The following is a 25,834-nucleotide window of genomic DNA, read 5'->3' as shown; positions in this document are numbered from 1 at the left end:
CTCCAAGGTCTACGCCCATGCCTCTGCATTTTCGTTTCCACTCTTTCAATGCTTTTGCAACATATATTTTAAATAAGGTCGGTGATACACAACACCCCTGACGTAGACCTTTATTAACCAGGAAGCTTTGCGATAATCTGTTTCCAGTTTTTATTTGTGATGTTGACCCTTCATACAAATTTCTTAAGGCTTTTATTAAGGTGACACTAATATTCGTCTGTCGTAACACGTTCCAGAGTTTGTTTACAGGAACTGTATCGTACGCCTTCTGCAAGTCAATAAACATGAGGTGGGTTTCTTGATTTGTGCTTAATTTTTTTTCTATTAGTTGTTTGAGGCAGAAGATATTATCAGTACAGCTTCTTCCTGTTCGAAAACCGGATTGTTCTTCTTCCTCTTGGTCTTTGTACTCCTTGTCAATGCGGTCTCTAATTATTCGTCCATACAAACGGCTGAATGTACTAGTCACTGATATCGTTAGTTAGTTAAAATGTATACAGTCGGAAAAATGAAAGAATACCCATGAACGATCATATCAATCACATATTATTCAGATTATTAATAATCTATCTCTATCGTTTGTTATTTATGAAAAAAAAAACAGAAAATACAAAATATGTGATTGATGTGATCGTTCATGGGTATTCTTTCATTTTTCCGACTGTACGTTCTTATTTTGTCCAGCACAACCATCACACACCTAATGAATGGAGTCAAATCCTGAGAGATCAGCTGAATTCAACTCTTAAATACAATGGAAGCAACCTCGTTCGCTGCTTTTTTGCTTCGTCTTCCGTCCAAGTATCATCATCATTCTCTTTGCCTTATCCCTATGCGGGGTCGGCTTCCCTAATTGCATTTCTCCACACAATTCTATCTTGGGTCATATTAATGTTAATCCCCTTTACCAACATGTCCTGCCTTATCGTCTCCCCCAGGTTTTTTTTGGTCTTCCTCTCCTACTCCTTCCAGGAATCTGCACTTCAGCTATTCTTCGTATTGGGTGATTAACGTCTCGACGTTGAACATGACCAAACCATCTTAACCTATGCTCTCTCATTTTCGCATCAATTGGTGCCACACCTAGACTTCCCCTAATATACTAATTTCTAATTTTATCCTTCTTTGTCACTTCACTCATCCATCTAAGAATTCTCATTTCCGCCACATGCATTCGTTGTTCCTCTTTCTTTTTTACTGCCTAACATTCAGTTCCGTACATTATAACCGGTGTTATGGCTATTTTATCGAATTTTCCCTTCACCTTCATTGGAATTTTTCTGTCACACAACACACCACTCACTTCTTTCCACTTCATCCATCCAGCCCTAATTCTACTGCATGCATCTCCATCTATTTCTCCATTACTCTGTAATACCGATCCTAAGTACTTAAAACTATTGCTTTTCACAATCATTTCACCATCCAAAGATACCATTTTATTTGTTGTAACTCCATCTTTAAATGAACATTCCAAATACTCTGTTTTTGTCCTACTAAGTTTTAAACCTTTTTCCTCCAGAGTTCCAGTTTTTGTTCTACGTCTCTTTCACTATTTCCTATTAACACTACATCATCTGCATACATTAGGCACCATGGAATGCTACCCTGTAGTTTCGCTGTTATCTGGTCCAAAACTAATGAGAATAAATAAGGACTAAGCCGAGCCTTGGTGCAGTCCTACTTTCACCTGAAATTTATCAGTCTCTCCCACACCTGTCCTAACACTATAACACCTCATACATACCTCTCACAATCTTTACATATTCGCCAGGGACTCCTTTCTTATTGAGTGCCCACCACAGAATCTCTCGAAGAACTCTATCATATGCTTTCTCAAGATCAATGAATACCATATGAGCGTTGGTCTCTTTATTCCTGTATTTTTCCGTCAGTTGTTGTATGTCTCCCTTGTTTTTGTAGACAGGTACTAATATACTGCTTCTTCATTCGTCTGGCATTTGTCCAACTTCCATAATTCTATTAAATAGACCTGCTAGCCAACTTATTCCTGTCTCTCCCAATGCTCTCCATACTTCCCCAGGAATATCATCTGGTCCGACTGTTTTTCCTTTTTTTATTTTTTGAAGCGGTTGAGCCACTTCCTCGTTTGTTATTCTGGTAACCATTGCTGTTACTGTCTCCGTTAACTCCACAGGCTGTCTGTCAAATTCTTCATTTACTTCCGTCCAAGTATAAATGGAGGAATTACTGTGATTCAGGGGTTCATTTGACAATCCTATAACTACTTCAAGGTTTCTTACAGAAAATCTGTCGGGAATAATAAGCACTTTGATCAGTTACTTTGGCAAAACAAGATTCGTCTGACCATCAACATTCAAAATAAAATATCCTTGTGGTTTTTCCCGCAGGTATTGGAAGACGGCTTCGGGCTATTTCTTGTCTACCTCCAGTTTCATTTTTACACACCTTTTTTCTGCCTCCCTCTTTCCACTTGAATAAGGTTTTGTAATTCTAGGTAAGTGGTACACTCATCCATGCTAGGGTAAAAAATCTAAGCAAAATATTTTCCTGAAAAACCCCTAAGGAAACTTCTTAGATTCTTCTTTACCATCATTAAACATTTTTCACATTTTGGCGATATTGAAATCTGATAGGTAAACACGTGATTCGTGATGTCGTGAATATGTAGCGTGATTCAACAGCTTGAAATATAAAAATGAACTTTTCTACTGCTCTTTTCGGAGCAAACTTAACTTGTTTGTGGTTTCTGCCTTGGGTTTCCACTGGGCCATGAGACACGTCGTTCTTGAATTTTCGGAATATGTCCACCATCCTATGCTTAGTAATAGGCTGCAACACCTTGAAAAAAGCATGCCTCGAGACAAATATTGGAAGATTGTGGTTTTCTGCTTTATTAACTTAAGCTTCTTTTTCTGGGGTTAGGTGGGCCATCCCGACAGTATTTCAAAATTAATTCATCTTGTTTGCTTTTTTTCTCGGAGGAATAAAAGGTAAGAGGACAAGTATCCAACTCGGTGATGACAGGGGAAGACCCCAGCCTTGGCTGAGTACCTGCATGAACATACAAAAGAAGAAAATAATTAAACTTGAGTTAATTCAACGGATAGACTAAATCAATGGGTAGAATTTTCATTCGGAATCTTTGAATTTTAAGAAAAACTTCAACAAGTGATACTAAGCTGGTCATGTTGTTGGCCAACTTTTCAATAACTTGTAGGTACAATAACTTCTAACATATCAAACTTTCATCCACGTATTGATCATTTTTTACAGCAATCAAATTAATCTTAATTACATGATTGACTTCAATGTTTCTGTTTCTGGAAAAGAAACTGGATGTTTCTTTTCCATTTTTCGGGATTGCTTTTCCTTTTATGAGTCCTCCCTTGATCGAAGACATATTTGTCTCCACTTTGTAAACTAATAATATGCACAAGCTAACAGTTTAAACTAATGATAAACACAAATAAAAACGAAGTAAGTTATCAATCGAAGTAGCACAGAAAACGACAAAAAATATCGTCTCCATGCCACCAGATGGACAACAGGTGGACTACTTTCTTTGGTTATACCTCCTGAGATTTTCAAAATTTATAAATCATACAGGATGCCGAGGAAATTAAGATGAGAGAATTTTAAATAATTCACAACTCATCTGCTCAGCTTGGTAAAAGCTCAACAAGAAAGATTCCTTAATACTCAAACAAAAGAGTAAATGAATTGAAATGAAATGTATAAACATACTCTTCTAAAAACGCTTAGACAAGTTGAAAACAATTGCAGCCATTGTTTATTTCACAGTCATGTGATCACAATATAACATTCTCATTGGCTCTCGGGTAAATGTCATTTTTGAAATAAACCTCTATTGCAGGAGTCCGTGTCTAAAACAAACTTTAAGTTAAAAATAACATACTTACTTACGTCCGTGTTTGAAGGAAACTATTATCACCATTGAAGACAGCAGAAAAAAACCTATAGGAAACCAATGCAAACTAAATTTTTATTTTTTAGACACATGTCCGTTTTTGATATTAAACCATTCCATTGTTCTATTGTATAAATGATATAAAAGTTTCTGAAATAATTCAAGGTTCCTATGCATTTATCTCACATTGTATGATCTAGAGACAATAGACAATCAATATTTTTGCACAATATCAGCTACTCTTCAATATATTGATGATAGTATGAACCGTGTTGAGACCGCTTTAATTTACCAATTGTAGAAGCAACTCACAACTGAGCATCACTAATGAACATAATGTATTTAAGATTTACCGGTACTTACGAAGAGGATGAAACATTAAAAGGTATGTCGCAGATGAAGGATTATACAAAGTCTGTGGTCAGTTCAGTTCATGCAAGAAAAAAGTCGAGCGTGAATACGACCAGTACCCAATCATGACGTACCTAATAAAAATCAGTCCATTGGCGTGGTAATGACAAGCAGGTTTATGAGAAATTTTTATTACTTGCATGTCCGAATTACAAACACCGCTCTAGAGGGTTTTACGAAACAAAACTTTACTCGGGCTTTAGCTATACATATGTACCTATACTTCTATTATAATATTTACAACTTATAAATACCGAACAGACTAAACCTTTCACACATTGTGTCATACAAAAATAAAATATAAAGGGTGATTCATTTAGAGGTACTTTTTTCCAAAAGAAAAAACAATAAAATAAATCAATTTTTGAAAACTTCTGAAAACACTTAAAAGAACCATTCTTTACAATTACTTCTTAACGATAAATTCTTTCAAATGTTGACCGTGACTGCGGTTAAGATGGTCATGCTGGGTCTTTCAAGGTACAAATGTCAAACAATACTTAATAAAACCGCAACGACATGTGATAAAATGAATGCACGAGCTCCCATCACATCCTCGCCAAAAATATTACCTCTCTAAAAGGCCCAGTTTTTCAGTGACAGGTTAAACTTTTGGTTAGCTAACCTAGTTTAAATTTTAACCAATATTTTAACCCTCCTAGCGTTTTTCAGTGGTTTAAATCAAGTTAAAAAAATCTCAGTTAGCTAACCACTTTTTTTCTTCTGTTGGCAGCAGTAACTGTACTTGCACATGTGCAATTCGAGAAATAATGATCAATTTGACAGAAAAATAAATAAAAAAAAAACAATTTCATAACCAAATTTATAAAAATGATTAATTCAATATCAAGTTCTGAATCTTTATTTAGTTCAAAACGTCTACCTCGGTTTCAGTGAGCGGCCGTGGGTAACGGCATAAACGCTTGCCTCATACGCCAGTAGACGTGGGTTCGATCCCTGCCAAAGACAAACCATTTTCATTTCCAATAATGACACGAGCCGTCTCACCGTGCCTCGGAGAGTACGTTAAGCCGTCGGTCCCCCTGGGCTAGTGTACATCGACACTAGTTACTTGAAACAGGGTTTAAAGATGTAATTGGCGCTGGAACTATCCGAAAGGATCTCCCCGGCAAAAATGCCATACGATATTATTATATTATACCTCGGTTTCATAACAGATATACCATTACAATTACTGGGACGATTTAGAATTTTTTGCCGATTTCGTTTGTCAAAGACCATGGTGTTATCACTATTGGAACAGATTGCCCAGAATAAGAAGCAAACTGTTAAACTGTCAAACTGTTAAATAATGATTTTTCTGTGTAGACAAATATATAATTATTATCTGTTTAAAATATTACTAGGAATCATTTAAATCCTGTTACTGTATGTGTAAACATAGGTCTATTACAGTTATATATTTAAATATATTTCCTTATAATTCCTTCCTAACGATAATAATTTATACGTTCGATAATAATATATAATAATTTCTTTATAATAATGAGGTATTTTAGAATACTTCCCGCGATATAAACAAAATAAAAATAACATAACCCAACGAATCTCTTCTGTCAGTCAAAATAAACATAATTTGACCCTGACGCATTCACTGCACCCATGCGCAAGCGTTAACCACAAAATTCGGAGTTAAACCATCTAACGAGGATCGGTTAAAATCTTGGTTAACTTAACGTGTCTAAGCTCTAACCTAGTACTAAAAAACTGAGTGAGCGAAAAATAAATAGGTTAACCCAGCACTGAAAAACCGGCCCTAAATGAATCATCCTTTAGTTATTGATTATATAAAATGCAAAAATAGCAGGGCCCGGATTACGTACACTCGATACGCATCGTATCCGCCATGTTTTCCCATAAGGCGCTACAGTAAAACATGGCGGATACGATGCGTATCGAGTGTACGTAATCCGGGCCCAGATTTTAGTGCGATACTTGCATGAAAATACCCGACGCGTAGCGGAGGGATGCTATTAAAAAATTTAAAATTAGAGGTTGTAACTAAGGGGTGAATATTTTAAGGATGATTTTTTCTACGCCATATTAAAGTGTAGTAGAAATGTAATAGATTTTTGTTTGTCCCATTCGAAAATCTCTATTCCTTTAAGAAATATAGCGTGGATAAATTAGTCTGGGACACCCTGTATATATAATACATATGGAAAATGTAGAAGGTAAATGAAATTTAAAAAACCTAGTCTCGTCTATTCGGTATTTATGACAGCTTCTCAACTAACTATTTAGATATTTTAAATCACATCTACAATACCTACTCATATTTTTTTCAAAATTTTTTGTAAATTTTTAATCAAAATCTAGCACATTTAAAACAAGCAACAAAAACATCTATATATTTTAAAGCTCCTTAATATCCTCTTTTAGACAACTCGAGAAAACTATACTGTAAATACAATAATAATGTTTAATTATTTCTAGTCTTTTTCAACTTGGTAAATGGTATTTTTCATATGAATTATATTTTATAAATTTCCAGCATGAAGACGCTATATGCACGTGCACGCTTGAATATTGTCTAATATTGATGTAATTTAACACAAATTTACTATTTTTACCAGTGTAACCAACAATCAATAGCATTTTTGTACTGACCAAATGTGGGTTATAAAGGTCAGCTAGAATACAATTTTGGGAACCCACAAAAGATGCAAAAATTTTGCGACTCTTACCCCCGGGATTCTCCCTAAGTCCCACCCGAAAAAAAACGGAATAAAAAATAATTAATAAAAACTATTAATTGTTGGTTATATTGTCCATTTATTATAGACAATTCGCCGGATTAATTAAATTAATTCAATAAACTGTATCAAGATTTTCTACTCTACAAAATATTACTAATATTTTTATAAATCCACAAGGAAAAAGGTTTTCCGGTAGCTGGCTGTATACCATATATCACAAAATATTTATGTAAAAGCCTTTATAAAAGGTACTTACAGTTGAGTACGCGAGTCTTTACCCGTGCGTCATCATTTAAAGCATACGAAATAAGTCGGAAGTCTATTTCACGCAACAACTGACAGAAAGTGGCTACTGTTCCGATTACGGGTTTTATTATAAAATTTGACGTTATCAAATATAAAGAATGTCAAATGTAAGTTTTGCTTCAAAATTTTTGTGCAGAATTACAGCTACATTTGACGTACAGTGGAACCCCGTTAACTCGGATTAATTGGGACCGCGGCCGATCCGGGTTATCGAAAATCCGGGTTAGCCGGAGAAAATGGTAAAAATTAATAAAATATTGTATGCTTACAGATAAACTCCGTTATAATTGTCACACAGACACTGGTAAACCACGTTCGCATTCCACACAAAACCACACATACAAAGCGTCGTCAAAAGTCTCATTCTTAGCTTTATTAGCTTTGCACCGATTAAACTGTCTTTTGTTATCATTTTGAAAAAAAAAATTCTTCGATTTTAGTTCTATTTTTCTTCCAATCCGATACTGTAGATGTACCGACACCATAATATAATGCTGCAAGATTCACCTTTATCAATTCTACTTAATGCTTCTAGTTTCTTTTCCATTGTCACTACAACATTTTTGCGTTTTGTTGCCCTTATAGACAAAAGACACGCAAACACAAAATCTGAATAAATTTACGAACGATTACAAAACGGAAGCGAACAATAATACGACTTTACTACACACAATACCGTCTCTGATGTTATGTTATTTAATAACAGTGATGACTAAGACCATTGTTAAAAAAGAATTTTAATAGTCTTTTCTAAACAATGCTAACACAGACAGTTTCAAAAAAATAAAGGATAATACAGGTGCCTGTTGTTTTCGACAATGAATGTGGTGTACCATGAGTCATTTTTACTATAGTATATGTAGTTCAATCCGGTTCCATTATCTCTCAAATATTATATTACATAGAGTTGGTACAAAACCTCGTGAAACTTGAAAATGCGTATGTATAACCGAAATAAAATGAAGCCAAAAACATACGACTATTTTATTTGCTGCGAATTGCGCGACAGGGTCCCATCTGCACCCTGATATATGTCGGATTCATCAATCGTTTCGTTCGTATATTGACGTCACCAAATGAATGAATTAGGTTCACGAGATTTTGTAACAGCAATACATTTTTATTGTTGAAATGTTTGTCTGATAAAAATCGGTCCGGGTTAGCCGGAGTTCCGGGTTATCGGGGGCCGACTTATCGGGGTTCCACTGTAGTTTAATAAATTCTTTTATTATTATTGATTAATAAATAAATAAACAATTTATAAAAAAATTCAATAACATATTTTATTTTTGTTATTTTATTCACTTTGACGGAAATCTAAACACAATCATTTCTTTACTGTGTGAATGACGTTAGCTTTGTATGTTTTAAATATTAATTGCCAAAATATAATTATTTACCTTAAAATTTCAAAGTCCAATATAAAATTAGTTGTGAAAACAACTGTTTGTGTAATATAAAGAAACTTCAAAACGCAAAAATTCGACAAGAACCGCAAAAAATTCAACTGACTGACAGCCACAAAAGTAAACAAAGCAGAAACGTCAAACACATTGTGCTTAAAATATGAAAACATACCGAATCGTCTTTTTTTGTACCTATCTCTTTTCAATGCACTGAGTCTAGATGGTTCATAAAAATAACATGTGTTTTTACTTAATAACAAACGGCAGCTGGTTTGTCATGAGTTTCATGCGTGGAACAGAAAGATGCTAGATAAAAAGTATGTGTTTTATCTCGTAGGTATTAATGACGCACGGGTAAAGACTCGCGGACTCAACTGTACATAATTTATTAAAATTCCCTAAAAAGGCTACATCACATATGTAGAACTAGTTTTCGATCTGATTACAGATCATCATCAGTGCTGAACAGTATGCTCACATGCTAAGCCACCAAAATTAAAAATATTTGGGTAAAAACCCTTTAAAATTATACAGTCATGGAAACATTGACTAAAATTGTTGCAAGCAATATGGATGTTTTAAATATCACATGATTAGCCCCCGGGCACCATTTGACCCTAGCTTGAGTTGAATACGTTCAGCTACCTCACATTTTGAACGGTCGATGGCAACTGAGTTGCCAGAGATAGTTATATGGAAAATATATAAAGAAAGGAAATTGGTACTATATTTCCTGATATAATTATCAACAAATTTTTTCATCATTGTCCGAGCAAATCATGTGGAATATTTTCTTCTTCATTGAAGAAACTGCCTTATTCTGTTTCAGACGCTTTAGCTGTAGCATATCTAGTTACATTATTTAGTGAATCTTTATTGAAACGTCAATTTCTTCTTATTCTCCATTGTTCTTATAATTTACCTGCAGAAAACTTATTACCTTAACCTTAAACCTATTTATTATGGTTAATGAAAATTAATTACCATAGAGGTATATATTAACATAGAGGGAGCCTACCTTCCGCGCTTCCTGACGACAAGATCTCAGGGACTGGTTTGCTGCATCTCCTTCTAACACATTGTATCGAGAATCTATAATGACATTCAGTGTGAATATAGGCACGGAAGAGGAGGACAACTGTAGCAGCTTTACTATGCGTAAGAGTGAAACAGCACTAATCCAAATAAAAAAGATGGTGTCGTCACTTCGCTCTGAATGACACTCTCTCTATGCTAATATTTAACTCTATGTTAATTACAAACATAAAATTTCGATTTCCCTTTAGAAACATCAAAATAAATATCTGGAATTGTGATTAAGCCACAATAAAGATAGTAAATAATATTAAAGTGCTACAAGAAAATAAATTCAGAAAAATATTACCCTTAAACCCCATAATTTTTTGTCGGTAATTGGTATTTTTGTAGCTGTGTTTACTAAATATTCTATATTTTCTTCCTTATATTTCTTGGATAGTTCCATGATTTGGAAAGCATTTGGAAATCATCCTATATTTTTGGAAATGATATTAGTAGAAGTTATTTTGTACTGAAATATTTTTTTAAATTTTGTCTATAAAATATTGAAGGATAATTTTAGTATTTATATTTACAATTGTCTATAATATACTTGTTTTTTCGATACCTAAATTTAAGCATTTTGATATTTACTGTTGTCACGAATAAAATTAATCTAAAAGGTGAGTCACCTTCAAAGAAATGGAACCTATCAAAAAACTAAATCATGATATTCACGATTTTTAGTAGTAATCCTTATTCATGATTTGCTATCAAGTTAAGGTTATCTACACAGAGAGTTAGGTTCATGTTTTTACAAAAAGTCTCATAATATTTTATAAATACAGAGGTTTAAAATTTGGCGAAAAACCACGAGACAGATCGATTTTGGTTTTTAAATTTTGATTTTTTTGGCATATTTACTAGTGACGTCAATGACGTCATTCATCTGGCCGTGATGACGCAATCGATGAAATTTTTAAATGAGAATAGAGGTCCTGTGCTAGCTCATTTGAATATTCAATTGAGCTCAAGCTCAAAAGGATATTCAATTATCTATTCAGTTATATAAATATTCACATAATTATTTATACAGGGTGTCCCAAAAATATTTTTAAATTAAAATAATTGACATGAAAAGAAAAATGTATTTAGTTTATTGAATTCAAAATACATTTTACTGTTGTCAGAACATAAAAAATGTTTATTTCACAAATAAACATTGTTATCAGTTAAATTAAATGTTTAAACTGCCAAGAGATGGCAAGGGTGGAAGGGTGGGTGGCAGCTTGAACATTGAATTTAAGCGAAAAGTAACTTTTGTTTGAAAAATAAACATTTTTTTATATTTTCTCACAGCAGTAAAATGTATTTTGAATTAAATACAAATTAAATACAAATTACATAGGTACATTCTATTTTTTGTGCCAATTAATTTAATACAAAATAAATTCTTTTGGACACCCTATATAAATAATTAGGTTAATGTTTATATTCCTGAATAGAGAATTGAATAACCTTTCAAATGATTAGCACACGACCCCTATTCTCGTATAAAAAAAATCGTCGATTACGTCATCACGCCCAGATCAATGACGTCACTGGTATCATATGTATGCCAAAAAATCATAATTTAAAAATAAAAATCGGCCTATCTCGGGATTTTCTCGGAAGTGGCCTATTCTCGAATAGATGAATTTATTCCATAATTTTGAACCGTTTTCATAGTTGATATTTTCGTGAACAGATTAACGGATTTCGCTAATATTTTTTTATTATTTTATATTTTTCTTCAGTATTTACACATTTGTGAAAGATTTACTCAAACTTCTTTTTTGTACTTATACCGGGTGGAACAAAAGAAATGGTTTTGTTATGTTAAATTTTAGACACCCTGTAAGGAGGACGAGGTACAAATGTGAGTATAAAGGTACAAAGGTAAAAGTCACAAACGTAGGTATACATCGATATTATGTTGCAGTCTCATATTTTGTGAAAATTTAATTTTTTTAATTTCTTTGATATTATTAATAACAAAGAAACTAGACGGTTTTACTCTTTAATATGTGTTTTAACTGACGACATACGATAGATGAGGAAGCTATGTCTAATCATACCACTAAAAATTATTTCCGATATATAGTGCGAAAGGAAAAGAGTGTTAAAGCAAAATCTATGTAATGTACCTCTCGCTATTTAAAGACCCTCCACGTAGACACCAAATTTGTACTTACTCTTAAGGAAATTCCACCCCAAAACATCACACAGCCTCCATTAAACAATCTTGTTTCTCTTATGTTGCACTGTACATACCGCTTTCCTGGTCGACAAATAACTCTTATAGGTGTCGATACAAACTGTTTACGTTATGCGCTTTTCTGTTTTTAAAGTTTTGTATAACTGTTATTTATTATTGTTAATTTAGTTTTGTTGCAGTCAAAACACATGTTAAAAAGAAAAACCACATATTTTCTTTGTTTCTAAAGATATCATGGACATTCAAAAAACAAAATGTTCACAAAACATAAGACTAAAATAAGATTCCGATGTATACTCAGATTTATACCTGGTCCTCCCTACAGGGTGTCTCAAACTTAACATAAGAAAAATATTTCTTTTCTTCCACCCGGTATAAGAACAAAAAAAATTGAGTAAACCTTTGCCCAATTCTGTATATACTAAAGAAAAATCTAAAATAATAAAAAAAAGTATTATTGGGTATAACTCAGAACACTGTGTATGTCTATATAGACCAAGAGGCAGCGCTGAAAAATCTATTTGAATTTACTAAAGCTAGATTTTTCACAGTTGATTACTGTGAGTGTGTAGAGAAACATACTGCGGTCGGTCAAGCGAAACTTAGAACAGGGGTTACTGAGAGGGTATCAAAGTTGCTTTCCTACGAAGGTAATTAAATCCATTTACTAAGGCTGAAAATCAGTACACACATTCTAAATTAAATATAAATATAAGTTATTATAGTCAGTCAGCTGTATGACGGGACAGAGCCGGTCGGTCGGCCCCAATAGTCGATTGAGGAAATGAAGCATTTTGGCTCGCAATTTTTTCGTCCAGCATGGATTTACTTGAAATTTTCACAAAAGGTAGGGAATAGTCGATGGATCATTTTCTATATCATGCCGCTAGTATACGCTAAAACCTTGGGGGTGGTTGCCACCCCATCTCGGGGGTGGGAATTTTTATTACATTTTAACTATGCAATTCGATGGAAAATGTGATTCCAAGAAAAAAATGTTTTTTACATTTTCTTCGTAAAACTAATATTTTTCGTGTTATTCGCGCTTGAAAATAACAGTTTTTCGACGAAAAAATCGACTTTAGAGGGTTTTTTGAGAATACCTCGAAAAATATGCATTTAATCAAAAAAACTGTAAATGTCGAAATTGTATCTTTTAGTAACACAAACCAAATTATTTTACTATAATATATTTAAGACCAACACAAACCGAGATACGGCATGTTAAAGTTAGCTTTTTTCGTCAAATGCATAATTTGAAATATTGAAAGCCAAATAATGGGAAAAATTTGCATTTTTAGAGGAAACCTTAAATAATATTTTTTTAAGCATACAATTATACCTTTCAAAAAAAAATAAAAAGTTTCTATCATGAAAATTAAGCGACTTATAATCAAAAGAATGTCGGTACCTGCTTTTCTCTACGAAAAAATCAGTCAAAACATCCCCCTAAGTACCTTCCTAATTAAAAGTTGGTCTTCACCTTTCTGTAGTTCCTTTTATATTTATATTATCAATACACTCAAGGGGTTTGACCCATTTAAAATGCCCAATTTTGGAAAAATTGGAGTTTAAAGAAAAATTGATTTTTTGCAATTTGGTATTTTTCACCTTTTACTTAAAAATATCTCCGAAAATACTGAAGATATGAAAAAAATTATAAACTACTAAATTGTAGCTTTTTTAATGTCTATAATTACCCTGTGCATAGATTTTAATTTCAGTGAACAGTTAGCCAGATATAGCTGTTTAAAACCTCTATTTACCAGCAAACAACCCCTTATTCGAACCTTTTAAACCCGCCCCAGTTAGAAAGTAAGGCATCTTACGGAATTTAATTTACACAATCTTATAGCTCTTTAAAAATCCTACAAAATCGTTTTTGAGGGGTCTCATTACTAATAGGTTATCAAAGTTGCTTTCCTACGAAGGTAATTAAATCTATTTACTAAGGCTGAAAATCTGTTTACTAAGGCTGAAGGTAATTTACACAGTGAGATATAATATTTTCCAAAATTAGGCATTTTATATATGTCAAACTCCTTGAGTGTATTGATAATATAAATATAAAAGGAACTACAGAAAGGTGAAGACCAATTTTGAATTAGGAAGGTAGTTAGGAGGTTATTTTCACTGATTTTTTCGTAGAAAAAAGCAGGTACCGACATTTTTTTTATTACAAGTCGCTTAATTTTCATGCTAGAAACTTTTTATTATTTTTTTAAAGGTGTAGTTGTATACTTGAAAAAAGATTATTTAAGTTTTCCTCGAAAAATGCAAATTTTTCCCATTATTTGGCTTTGAATATTTCAAATTATGCATTTGACAAAAAAAAAGCTAACCTTTAACATGCCGTATCTCGGTTTGTATTGGTCTTAAAGATATTATTGGAAAATAATTTGGTTTGTGCTACTAAAAGGTACAATTTTGATATCTACAGTTTTTTTGATTAAATGCATATTTTTCGAGGTATTCTCAAAAAACCCTCTAAAAAAGTCGATTTTTTCGTCGAAAAACTGTTATTTTCAAGCGCGAATAACTCGAAAAATATTAGTTTTACGAAGAAAATGTTAAAAACATTTTTTTCTTAGAATCACTCCATCGAATTACATGGTTAAAATGTAATAAAAAATTCCCACCCCCGAGATGGGGTGGCAACCACCCCCAAGGTTTTAGCGTATGATAGCGGCATGATATAGAAAATTATCCTTGGACTATGCCCTTCCTTCTGTGAAAATTTCAAGTAAATCCATGCTGGACGAAAAAATTGCGAGCCAAAATGCTTCATTTCCTCAATCAACTTTTGGGGCCGACCGACCGGCTCTGTCCCGTCATACAGCTGACCGACTATAATAACTTATATTTATATTTAATTTAGAATGTGTGTACTGATTTTCAGCCTTAGTAAATAGAAATAATTACCTTCGTAAGAAAGCAACTTTGATATCCTCTCAGTAACCCCTGTTCTACGTTTCGCTTGACCGATCGCAGTATGTTTCTCTACACACTCACAGTAATCAACTGTGAAAAATCTAGCTTTAGTAAATTCAAATAGATTTTTCAGCGCTGCCTGATTTTTCAGCGCTGATTTCAAATCAGTAAACTTTTTGGTAGGTTTAGTTTTTTTGAACGCTACGAACAGTCTAATATTTCTACTAAAGCCTTACATTTATTTACCAAATATAAATCTAGCGAAACAAAAATATTGTTTGATCATTAGTCTTATTTATTAGTTTATTCATAAAATAATTACAGTTTTAAGTGTTTGATTTTCAGTGAAAATTATATTTTTATGGGTTTTTTCAACTTAATTTAAACATATCAAAACAAACATTTTAATCCAAACAGAATTATTATTTTGAATGAAATAATAAATACTCTTGCCCATTTATTGCACCTTTAAAAAATAAAATTACAAATGAATGAATTAATTAAATCAATGAGATACCTACACTTCCTAAATAAACTAGCAAATTCCATTAATGTCAACAAAAATATATATTCAAATTATTTTTCTTCAATTTTGTTTTTTTTTTTTTAATTTAACATATTATAGTAAAAACTCGTGAAGTAATTTTACTTGCTAAATTGTAGTTGTTAAATACTTACTAATAGTTGAAGTATTAGACATATCACTAAACATGTATCATACACATAGATGGTTTCTCGGTGTGACAAAAAAGAAATTCAAAATTTATTTTTGAATAAGTAATGCATGTGACAACATTTATATAGCACATAAAGGCATTTTTATAAAGAGAGAGTCTGTAACGTGGAATAAATTCAATATCTCAAACTACTAATTGTTTTTTTGGAAAATGCTCAGACCCGTCGATTAGTATTTCAAATTGTCCTTTTTGACATTCAATAATAATGTATACAGGGTGTCCCAATTTAGAGATATGACGTCATCGTCGATTTTCTTAAATGGCAACACTGTCATTTTGATAGCTAATTTGATAGGGTTTGTGAAGTTATACATAACTGCAAAATATCAAATTTTTATTCTCTACCATTTACAAGATAATAGAAAATAACAAAGTTATATCTGTAATTTGGAATATATTCAATAATTAAAATACTAACTGTTTTTTTGAAAAATGCTCAGACCCGTCGATTAGTATATCAAATTGTCCTTTTTGACATATAATAATAATGTATACAGGGTGTCCCAATTTAGAGATATGACGTCATCGTTGATTTTCTTAAATGGCAACACTGTCATTTTGATAGCTATTTGATAGGGTGTGTAAAGTTATACACAACTGCAAAATTTCAAATTTGTATTCTCTACCATTTAGATGATAATAAAAAATAACAAAGTTATGAAAAAGAAGTAATCAACTAATAATTGAATTTAATTATTTCAATAAATTAAGCAAAAACTCATAATGTTGCCCTCAATTATTGTCAAATTGTCAATGGGCAACGTTATGAGCATTTGCTTAATTGAAATAAATAAATTCAATTATTATTTGATTACTTCTTGTTCTTCATAACTTTGTTATTTTTTGTTATCTTGTAAATGGTAGGGAATAAAATTTTGAAATTTTTCAGATGTGTATAACTTTACACACGCTATCAAAATAGCTATCAAAATGATAGTGTTGCCATTTAAGAAAATCAACGATGACGTCATATCTCTAAATTGGGACACCCTGTATACATTATTATTATATGTCAAAAATGACAATTTGATATACTAATCGACGGGTCTGAGCATTTTTTCAAAAAAACAGTTAGTATTTTAATTATTGAATATATTCCAAATTACAGATATAACTTTGTTATTTTCTATTATCTTGTAAATGGTAGAGAATAAAAATTTGATATTTTGCAGTTATGTATAACTTTACAAACCCTATCAAATTAGCTATCCAAATTACAGTGTTGCCATTTAAGAAAATCGACGATGACGTCATATCTCTAAATTGGGACACCCTGTATACATTTTTATTGAATGTCAAAAAGGACAATTTGAAATACTAATCGACGGGTCTGAGCATTTTCCAAAAAAACAATTAGTATTTGAGATATTGAATTTATTCCACTTTACAGACTCTCTCTGTATATAGTATTTAGGAAGCTAGTGGTACAGCTTGTCAAATATACGGTGACACTTGGCGATTTTGTCCACTTGCGTAGAAAAATAAATGTGAACGCATTCGGTGAATTATTTTGCTGTTGACTGCGCATCGTAGGTGGAGCCTAATATCAATATGGCCAAGAAGTGTCACCGTACATTTGACAAACTGTATGCATGGCTTTCCCCTGGCACACAACATCAGCAGAATTCCAAATTTACCGCTTATACTAAACTCATTTTACTTTATTTATACTTATTTAAAAATTTCTTTTAGTTTGTAGTCACTTATAGATCAACATTTACTGTCATAAGGTGCATGGTCATGCATATTTTTAAACTCAGAACTACTTATACTTTCTATTTCTATACTTTCTATATATTAGAATTAAGTTATTTCATAAACGAATGTTATTTATTGACATTATATTTTTACTTTAAAATAGACATAAATCCTTCCTATTTATCTCTCATCAATTAGTCTACATATATTTGTCCACTTCTGAACGCATGCCTCCCGTAAAATTTTCATCGGTGGTGATCATTGACATATTAAGCCTAGACTCGGCATACTCCCCAAAAAAGCGTAACGCGCAAACAGCACGGAAACAGTCGATCGGTGGTCTATCTATCTCTTTTAACCAAACGATACCGCGCATGTGGCTGACAAAGATGGCTAGACCACTCAATCCTATGTCGACGTTACACCACGATGCATTGAGTGGCATATCCCTATAGTCCAGAGAAATAAGGATTTTGTCGGGACACTTGAGCAGCCAGGTTGCAAATGGGTTTTTTGGGTACTATATACCTAATACATTATAAATACAAAAATGCCCGTCACAGTTAGGACTAGAATTTTAGTTATTAACAAATAAGCGTCAAAAATGGAAGTTTTTTCGTTTAAATCGCTACAGGTAAAAATAGAGTAATTAAATATCTTATTTAGAGTATTCATCTTTTAGTAGATGAGCAAAGGTTCAAAATGGCTGTTTTTGAATATTGGTCCGATCATTTGTTTCTTTGATCAAATTTGCTATAACTTTTGCGAAAATTAACTTAAGACTTTGATATTGCATGAAAAGTTGAGACAACCAGTACATATCATGCACAAAAAATTTCAAGACGATTCGTCAATTACTTTAAATTTTATTCAATTTGTTTAACACAGAGCTTTTTTGCAATGTTATTGTTCAGAAAATAATAATGATACAGCAATTATGTGGAAATCACATGAAAGAAAAACACTTATATTTTCAAAGCATTAAAAAAATCTATAAAAAGTCATTTTTATCATTCCGAAAACATTTTACTAAAGTAGAGTCATTTTTAGCTTAAAAAAATTGAAAAGCTTTGTTAATATTGACTGTAGAGTAAATCTACTTTGGGATTTCAAAAGATGGTATTTTTACACGAATTTTCAAAAAAAAATTTGCCTAGGTTAATTGCGGTGAAAGTTAGCCACTTTTATTATTTAATTCAGTTACTTCTATATACATAAAATTCTCCTGGAACAGTGTTAGTTACCATACTCCTCCGAAACGGCTTGACTGATTTCTATGAAATTTACACGTATATCCTGTAAGACTGAAAATAGGTTCTAATCTATTTTTTATGCCCATAAATTATAAGGGGGGTTGCCCCCTTGATATTTTGTTTTATTTTTTTTGGACAAGATTGTCTACCTTAATTTTATATGGTGTAGAATTAAAAAATACATACAACCCTTAATTTTCACTCTTCTATCACCAACCCCTATTTTTTAATAGCCATCTATATATTTGCATCTATAAAATTGTCCTGTCACACTGTTAGTTGCCATACTTTTCTGAGACCGCTTGACCGATTGTTATGAAATTATATATGTATATTCGGTAGGTCTTAGAATCGGTCGTAATCTATTTTTCATATCCCTGAGTGAGAAGGAGGGTTCCCCCTAACATTTTGTAATGTTAAGTGGAATATGTGTACATAACGTACCTACTCTATAAGACTACGAGTACATACAAATTTAAAAAAAATATGATCAAAAGCCATCAACAAGCTCCGGAGATAATAATAGCAGCATATGTATGAAGAATCAATTTAATTTTTTGAGTGCACGGATTTTAATAATTATTCCCCTCCACCGACCACGAATCGATTTGGTTGGGACGTAATTTTTAAAGCTTTATTAACCACTTTATTGAAGTTCAAAGTTTAATCAAACTATACACATAAACTATATACCTTGAACTTCAAAATGGCGCTAGTTAGGTTGCTTAATTGTTATAAACAAAGTAGCTGTGAATTAAATACAAAAAAGTGGCTAACTTTGACTCTGATTAACCTAGGCGAAAAGGATTTTTTAGAAAATTCGTGCAAAAATACCAACATTTCAAATCCCAAAGTAGTTTTAGTCTAGAATCAATATTAACAAAGTTATTCAAATTGTTTATAAGCCAAAAATGACCCTACTTTGGAAAAATGTTTTCGGAATGATAAACATGACTTTCTAATGATTTTTTTAAATGCATTGAAAATATAACTATTCTTCTTTCACGTGGTTTTCACAGAATTGCTATATCATTATTATTTTTTTAACAATAACATTGCAAAAAAAAGCTCTTTGGGATAAACAAATTGAATAATATTTAAACTAATTAACGAATCGTCTTAAAACATTTTGTGCATTATATGGACTGTTTGACTCAACTTTTCATGCAATATGAAAGGCTTAAGGTCATTTTCGCAAAAGTTATAGCAATTTTTTTATTTTCGAATTTTTAATTTTATTTTGAAATTGCCGGAGCAACAAACGATCGGATTAAAATTCAAAAACTGCCATTTTAAACCTTTGCACATCTACTAAAAGAATGGTACTATAAATAAGATATTTAATTACCCTATTTTTACCTGTAGCGATTTAAACGAAAAAACTGCCAGTTTTGACGGTTATTTGTTAATAACTAAAATTCTCGTCCGAACTGTGACGAGCATTTTTGTATTTATAATGTATTAGGTATATAGTACCAAAAAAACCCATTTGCAACCTTGCTGCTCAAGTGTCCCGAACATGGTATATTTTTACCTTATTTCCCTGGTGTACTAGCCAAGTCTATTCTCTTTACATGTCTCTGGTGGTGATGTACTTTATATCATCCGTCCAACTAGTCGGTAGAGCAGAGTATGGGCCGGTTGGTCGTGGAAAAATTTTGCCGGCCGTGGGAAAGTGCGGCATCCTTTGATGTTTGCCGCCAGAAAGCCACGCCCACCGACCATAGCCACGCCCACCGACCAATGAGAACGAAGCCCCGCCCACCCGCAGCATCACCCATGGACCAATGAGATCAAAGTCCAGCCTACCGACCAATGAGAACGAAGCTACGTCACGAAGCCCCAAGATGGCCACCTGTTCTTCCTCTTTTCGTTTGTCATGCTGTCAATTCTTCTTCTTCTTTTCGGTTGTCAATTATTCTTCTTTTTCGCTTATCAATTATTAGTCCTTTCGTATTGTTACAGATCTTCTTCTTCTTCTTATCTGTCGAATGACACAAAGTTCTTGCTTATCTGCCAAAATGTTGTCTGTCACGTGAGACATAAAAATATTGCCAAAAGGGCATTACAGCATATCTCCGTTGCTATTGGTCCGATTTTGACGTAAGAGGGCTCGTTGGAAAGCGGAGGGGGTAACGAATAAGTTGAGACAAAAACAAAGATGGCGACATTGCCAAAACGGCATTACAGCATATCTTCTTTGCTAATGATCCGATTTTGACGTATGGGGTGTCAAATGAAAGCGGTGGCGACACAGAAGCCAACTGTCAATTCTTCTTCTGTCAACGTTCAACATTAACTATCAATTCTTCTTCTTCTTTTCCGTATAGTGCCTAACAGAAAGTGACGTGAATGGCGTGACGCGAATGACGTGACGTGAATAACGTGACGTGAATAACGTGACGTGAATAACGTGACGCGAATAACGTGACGCGAATAACGTGACGCGAATGACGTGAATAACGCGCGCCGCCTGAGAGAATTTGTGATGCTCTCCACGTTCTGCGTCGTTTCACGTCAAATGTCACGTCATGTGTAGAATGCCACGCCTTTCACGTGACATGTCAAATGTCACGTCATTCACGTGACATGACAAATGTCACGTGAATGCCACGCCTTTCACGTCAAATGTCACGTCATGTGTCGAATGTCACGTCATTCACGTGACACTCAACTTTGAACGTATTAACGGCGCATTCGTGAAATAAACACTTAGGCTGGGGGGAAGCTGTACTGGCACATAAACTTAACGACTTCGTAAGGACTCTTTTAGTCTAGTTAGACAGCTTTGAGAGTTCAGTTTTTTTATTAAGTATAAAGTTAAAATATGTATATTTTGTCAAAAAGTGACTATCTGGTTCTGTTGAGTGTCAACGACATTAATGCTCTTTTGCCAACGGATATGGCAAAAGATTACGAAGAGTTACCGAGAGAATGGTATCATTCACTCTTAAATGAGAGTGATTTTTCTCTTCTAGCAAGTGCTCCTAATGTAAAATTGATATTCCATTTGCCGTTGTCATTTAGTAGCAGACGACAGAAGTACTGCACACGAACATCTCCAATCATTAATTCACTTTGCAAATGGATCTACAATGTTGGCTTACAAGAAGAAAATACAACATGCAGGGAAAAGATTACATCCAAAGCTACATTTAGAAAAATTATTTGTTTAGATCATTGTGTTGGTGTGTTAAGAAACATTACCTGTACTGATGGTCAAAAACCTCTTCGTCGAGCTGGAGATGGACTTTTAGGTAAACCTAACTCTCATTAGGAGAGAAGGATATTTAAATCAGAATGGTTACATTTGAGAGGAACATTATGTTCAAGTATACGCAATGAAATTCCTACCCTAGCGAGCAGAGGCGTTAGCAATTTAGAAAAATATGCTTCAATGCATGAATTACACGTAAAATCAAAGTGCAAGTGTAAAAGAGGTGATGAAGGTATTAGAAGAAGAGATGAAGCCAATGAAAAGAGAAGACAATTTTACAAAACTGAAAGTGAGATGGCGATACGAAAATCATACACAGAAAAAATGCTTCAGAAACGTAAAATTGTTACTGAACTAATTAATTTAGGTATAAATAAAACGGCAGAACTGCAAAGAAAGACTATCTTAAAATTACTGGAAATAGTATAATTTCTTTAATAAATATTACGTAACATCTTGGTATTTTATTTCCTAACACAAAAACAATTTTGAATGGGATTATCCTTGAAATTTTATTTAGAATAGTCCAGTCCAAGCTAGGCTGTATAATGTGTAACAGAGAATTGATCCCCATTTAATTTGTATTTTTTTCCAAGTTTGACCTCTTTGGCGTTCTGCTAGCGTGTCAATTATTGTGGTGTCTGCTTGGCTTAGCGTGTCTGTGCATACCTCTCTGGCGTTCTGCTAGCGTGTCAATTGTGGTGTCTGCTTGGCTTAGCGTGTCTGTGCATACCTCTCTGGTGTTCTGTTACCGCATCAGTGATGGTGTTTGGTTGGCTTAGTGTGTCTCTGTACATCTTTACGCCCTTCTGTTAGCGTCTCAGTGATGTAGACTGCCTACCTATCCTTATCTAGGTAAGCGTATTTAGCGTATTTTGTAAGTAGAAGTTCGAAATTTTTATATTAGATTCGTTAGTTGCAAGTCTAGATAACAATATTTTTAACTTTGACCGTGCTAATGCCGCATGTGTAAAATAATCAATTAGTGCGGATAACTGTATTGGTAGATAAATTTAGCCAATTCGTAAGGACTCATTTAGTCTAGTGGCACATCTTTGAGAGTTCAGCTTTTTGTTTTTAAGTATAATTTACTTTTAAATTTAAATGACTTTTCTTTTCTAGCAGTTTCCATTTGTGCCCTGTATTTTTTTCTAAAAGTATACATGTTTATCATTTCTACATCTCCGACTACTTCTATGTTAGAGGAGAACACAAAAAAACAGAATTTTTAAACAAACAAAATGTCATATTTTTTGTAGTTTTTTCCCGTTATTGTTGATGTTTTTGCAAGTTTGATGGTACGCCTTTTACTACGGGTACCGTTGATATGATGCTTTTTTACGTAGTATCTTTGGTGCACCATCAACACTATTTTTTCATGTTTCCAGTAGAAACGTCTCCTAAAATATGCTGTCGTCGATTTGCTTTTCTTAAATTATGATAAATATCCATAATTTTTATGCCTTCACCACTTTTCTATGTCCACTATTCTTTTGTCATCACCATAAATTTATGTTGGTATTACATTTCACCTATTTTAATTGAAATGTATGAAAAATATTACTACTTATATATACGAGGTTGATCAAAAATTACTAGTGAAATAAACATTATAAAATAAAAGATTTTAGAAATCCAGATTTGAATTTTCGTGTGAATTATTGTACTGTATGAAAAAATTAGTAATTGTATATACGGGGGTTGATCAAAAATTACTTATAGACGAAATAATTAAAGATCTTTGTAGAAAAGGGGAAATTTGACTAGTTTATTTTACAGAACAATAATGGGTAGCCACGTGTCGAGCAGTGGACGGTGGGTTTGTGTATTTGACGCCTCATACGTCAAAATCGAACCGATAACAGTGAAGATACGATCTAATAGCTTTTTGGCAATCACAGTAGAGTGTAACAGCAGTGTTTGGTATACTGTTATTTCGTAATCTTTTGAGCATATTGTCTCAGTATGTGGCCTAGGTATGAAGTTTTTCTAACTCTCACTATATTGAAAATTTCCTTGCCTATTGTATGCAGCACTTCCTTTTGAGTTGACAGACCAATACTTGACGGCAGTGGCACAGGAGAAGATTTGACGTTTTTGCAATGCTAAATATTTAATTTTCTTTGAGAACAGAAGATTTGACGTTGACCGATCAAAAAGAAGACGATGGCGCAATACAATGAAGAAGAATTGGTTGCTGCGGAACAGAAGAATTGACAGATCGCCAAGAGGAAGTTGACGTGACAAACGAAAAGAAGAAATGACGATGGCTCGACATAATGAAGAAGAATTGACGGCTGCGAAATGCCAAAATATTTATTCAGTAATTTTCATAAAAATGATATGAATATTCAGAATAATAGTGCAGACTGAAGGAGTGTCTTTTTTTTTTTTTCTACGATGACAGGTAGGTGCTGGATGGGTTGGACATAGTTAAAGAATATAATGTGTTTGTTTTGTTGGTTGGTTTTTTAGATGTACCTGATGGCGTTCGATCGTCATGAACAGGTTGTAGCCTTCAAGAAATATGAGAAGGTGATTTGATCTACTTGTCAGATGGAGAAGTGTGTGTGTGTGCTTGTGTGTGTGCGCGCGCGCGCGTGTGTGTCTGTAAACGAATTTGAATGTTTGTTTTGTTGCAACACCGTTGCATTGTATTTGATAAAATTCATGAGAGTGGGATGGTTTGGACATCTCATAAGAATGATTATATTATGTCGTGTACGTTATCAGCGATGAGTCGTGTGTCTCTGTACTTTAAGTCGTTTAGTCGTTACATACCTACCTAATGTTCCTTTGACAATGCATCCATGTCTGAAGTGACAGGTAATATTTTGGCAGATCAGAAAGAACTATGAAAACCGATTTAACAAACAACTTAAAGAATCACTGTGACAGTTGAAAAGAAGAAGAATTTATTTGACTTTCTGACTACACCCTGTATATAATTTGCGATAAACGGAAAGAAGAAGAAGAATTGACAGTTGGCTTCTTTGTCGCCACCGCTTTCATTTGGCACCTCATACGTCAAAATCGGATCATTAGCAAAGAAGATATGCTGTAATGCCGTTTTGGCAATGTCTATGTGTATGTGTAGTTGTCTGTATTCTTGAAACTCAATTGGTGGTAAAAGAGGCCAGGCTAGGCTAGGCCGGGCGACCACCCTGTACTTTTTTACTGAAAAGAAGAAGAGATCTTGCGATAAGCGACCACTTTTGCACTCAGCGTACAGGGTGGTCCTCTTTCGGGAAAGAAGAAGAAACAACTTCTTACAAGCCTCTGGTCATTGTTGTTGTTGATCACTTCTTCATGCAATCATTGCGTCATACAGGTATACAGGTGACACACACACAGGTATCCAGGTGACACACAGGTGACAATAGGTTTGCGTCATACAGGTATACAGGTGACACACAGGTAAAAGCAGGTGACAACGTTCTTACACCCTCTGGTCATTGTTGATCACTTCTTCGGGAACGAAGAAGAAGAGATCTTGAGATAAGCGATGAGTTCTTACAACCCTCTGGTCATTGTTAATCAATGTCACGTAAATGTCACATCATTCACGTTCAAATGTCACGTTATTCACGTCACGTCACGTCATTCGCGTCACGTTATTCGCGTCACGTTATTCGCGTCACGTTATTCACGTCACGTTATTCACGTCACGTTATTCACGTCACGTCATTCGCGTCACTTTCTGTTAGGCACTATACGGAAAAGAAGAAGAAGAATTGACAGTTAATGTTGAACGTTGACAGAAGAAGAATTGACAGTTGGCTTCTGTGTCGCCACCGCTTTCATTTGACACCCCATACGTCAAAATCGGATCTTTAGCAAAGAAGATATGCTGTAATGCCGTTTTGGCAATGTCTATGTGTGGTTGTTTTTTGTCCTAACGTATTCGGTATACCCTCCTCTTTCATTTAACGTTTTAATCATTAAAATCAGACCAATAATAACGGAGA

At 33.6% G+C, this 25,834-nt stretch overlaps 1 protein-coding gene across 16 annotated transcripts in view; it reads left to right on the top strand.

Annotated features, from left to right (window-relative positions):
* Window positions 1-25,834, top strand: part of LOC126889954 (G-protein coupled receptor Mth2-like) — a 595,837-nt gene that overhangs the window by 552,935 nt on the left and 17,068 nt on the right. The window contains exon 7 of one of the 16 annotated variants that reach the window (XM_050658711.1): window positions 4,261-4,438. The exons of the other annotated variants lie outside the window; for them this stretch is intronic. Coding sequence (XP_050514668.1) covers window positions 4,261-4,393 — 133 coding nt within the window. The 3' untranslated portion in view covers window positions 4,394-4,438. The remainder of the gene's footprint in view (window positions 1-4,260; window positions 4,439-25,834) is intronic. 16 annotated transcript variants of the gene reach the window in all.

The sequence above is a fragment of the Diabrotica virgifera genome, chromosome 8, assembly GCF_917563875.1.
Source record: "Diabrotica virgifera virgifera chromosome 8, PGI_DIABVI_V3a".
Taxonomy (NCBI): domain Eukaryota; kingdom Metazoa; phylum Arthropoda; class Insecta; order Coleoptera; family Chrysomelidae; genus Diabrotica; species Diabrotica virgifera.
Note: the sequence above shows the minus strand (reverse complement) of the source record. Positions and strands in the feature narration are given on the sequence as shown.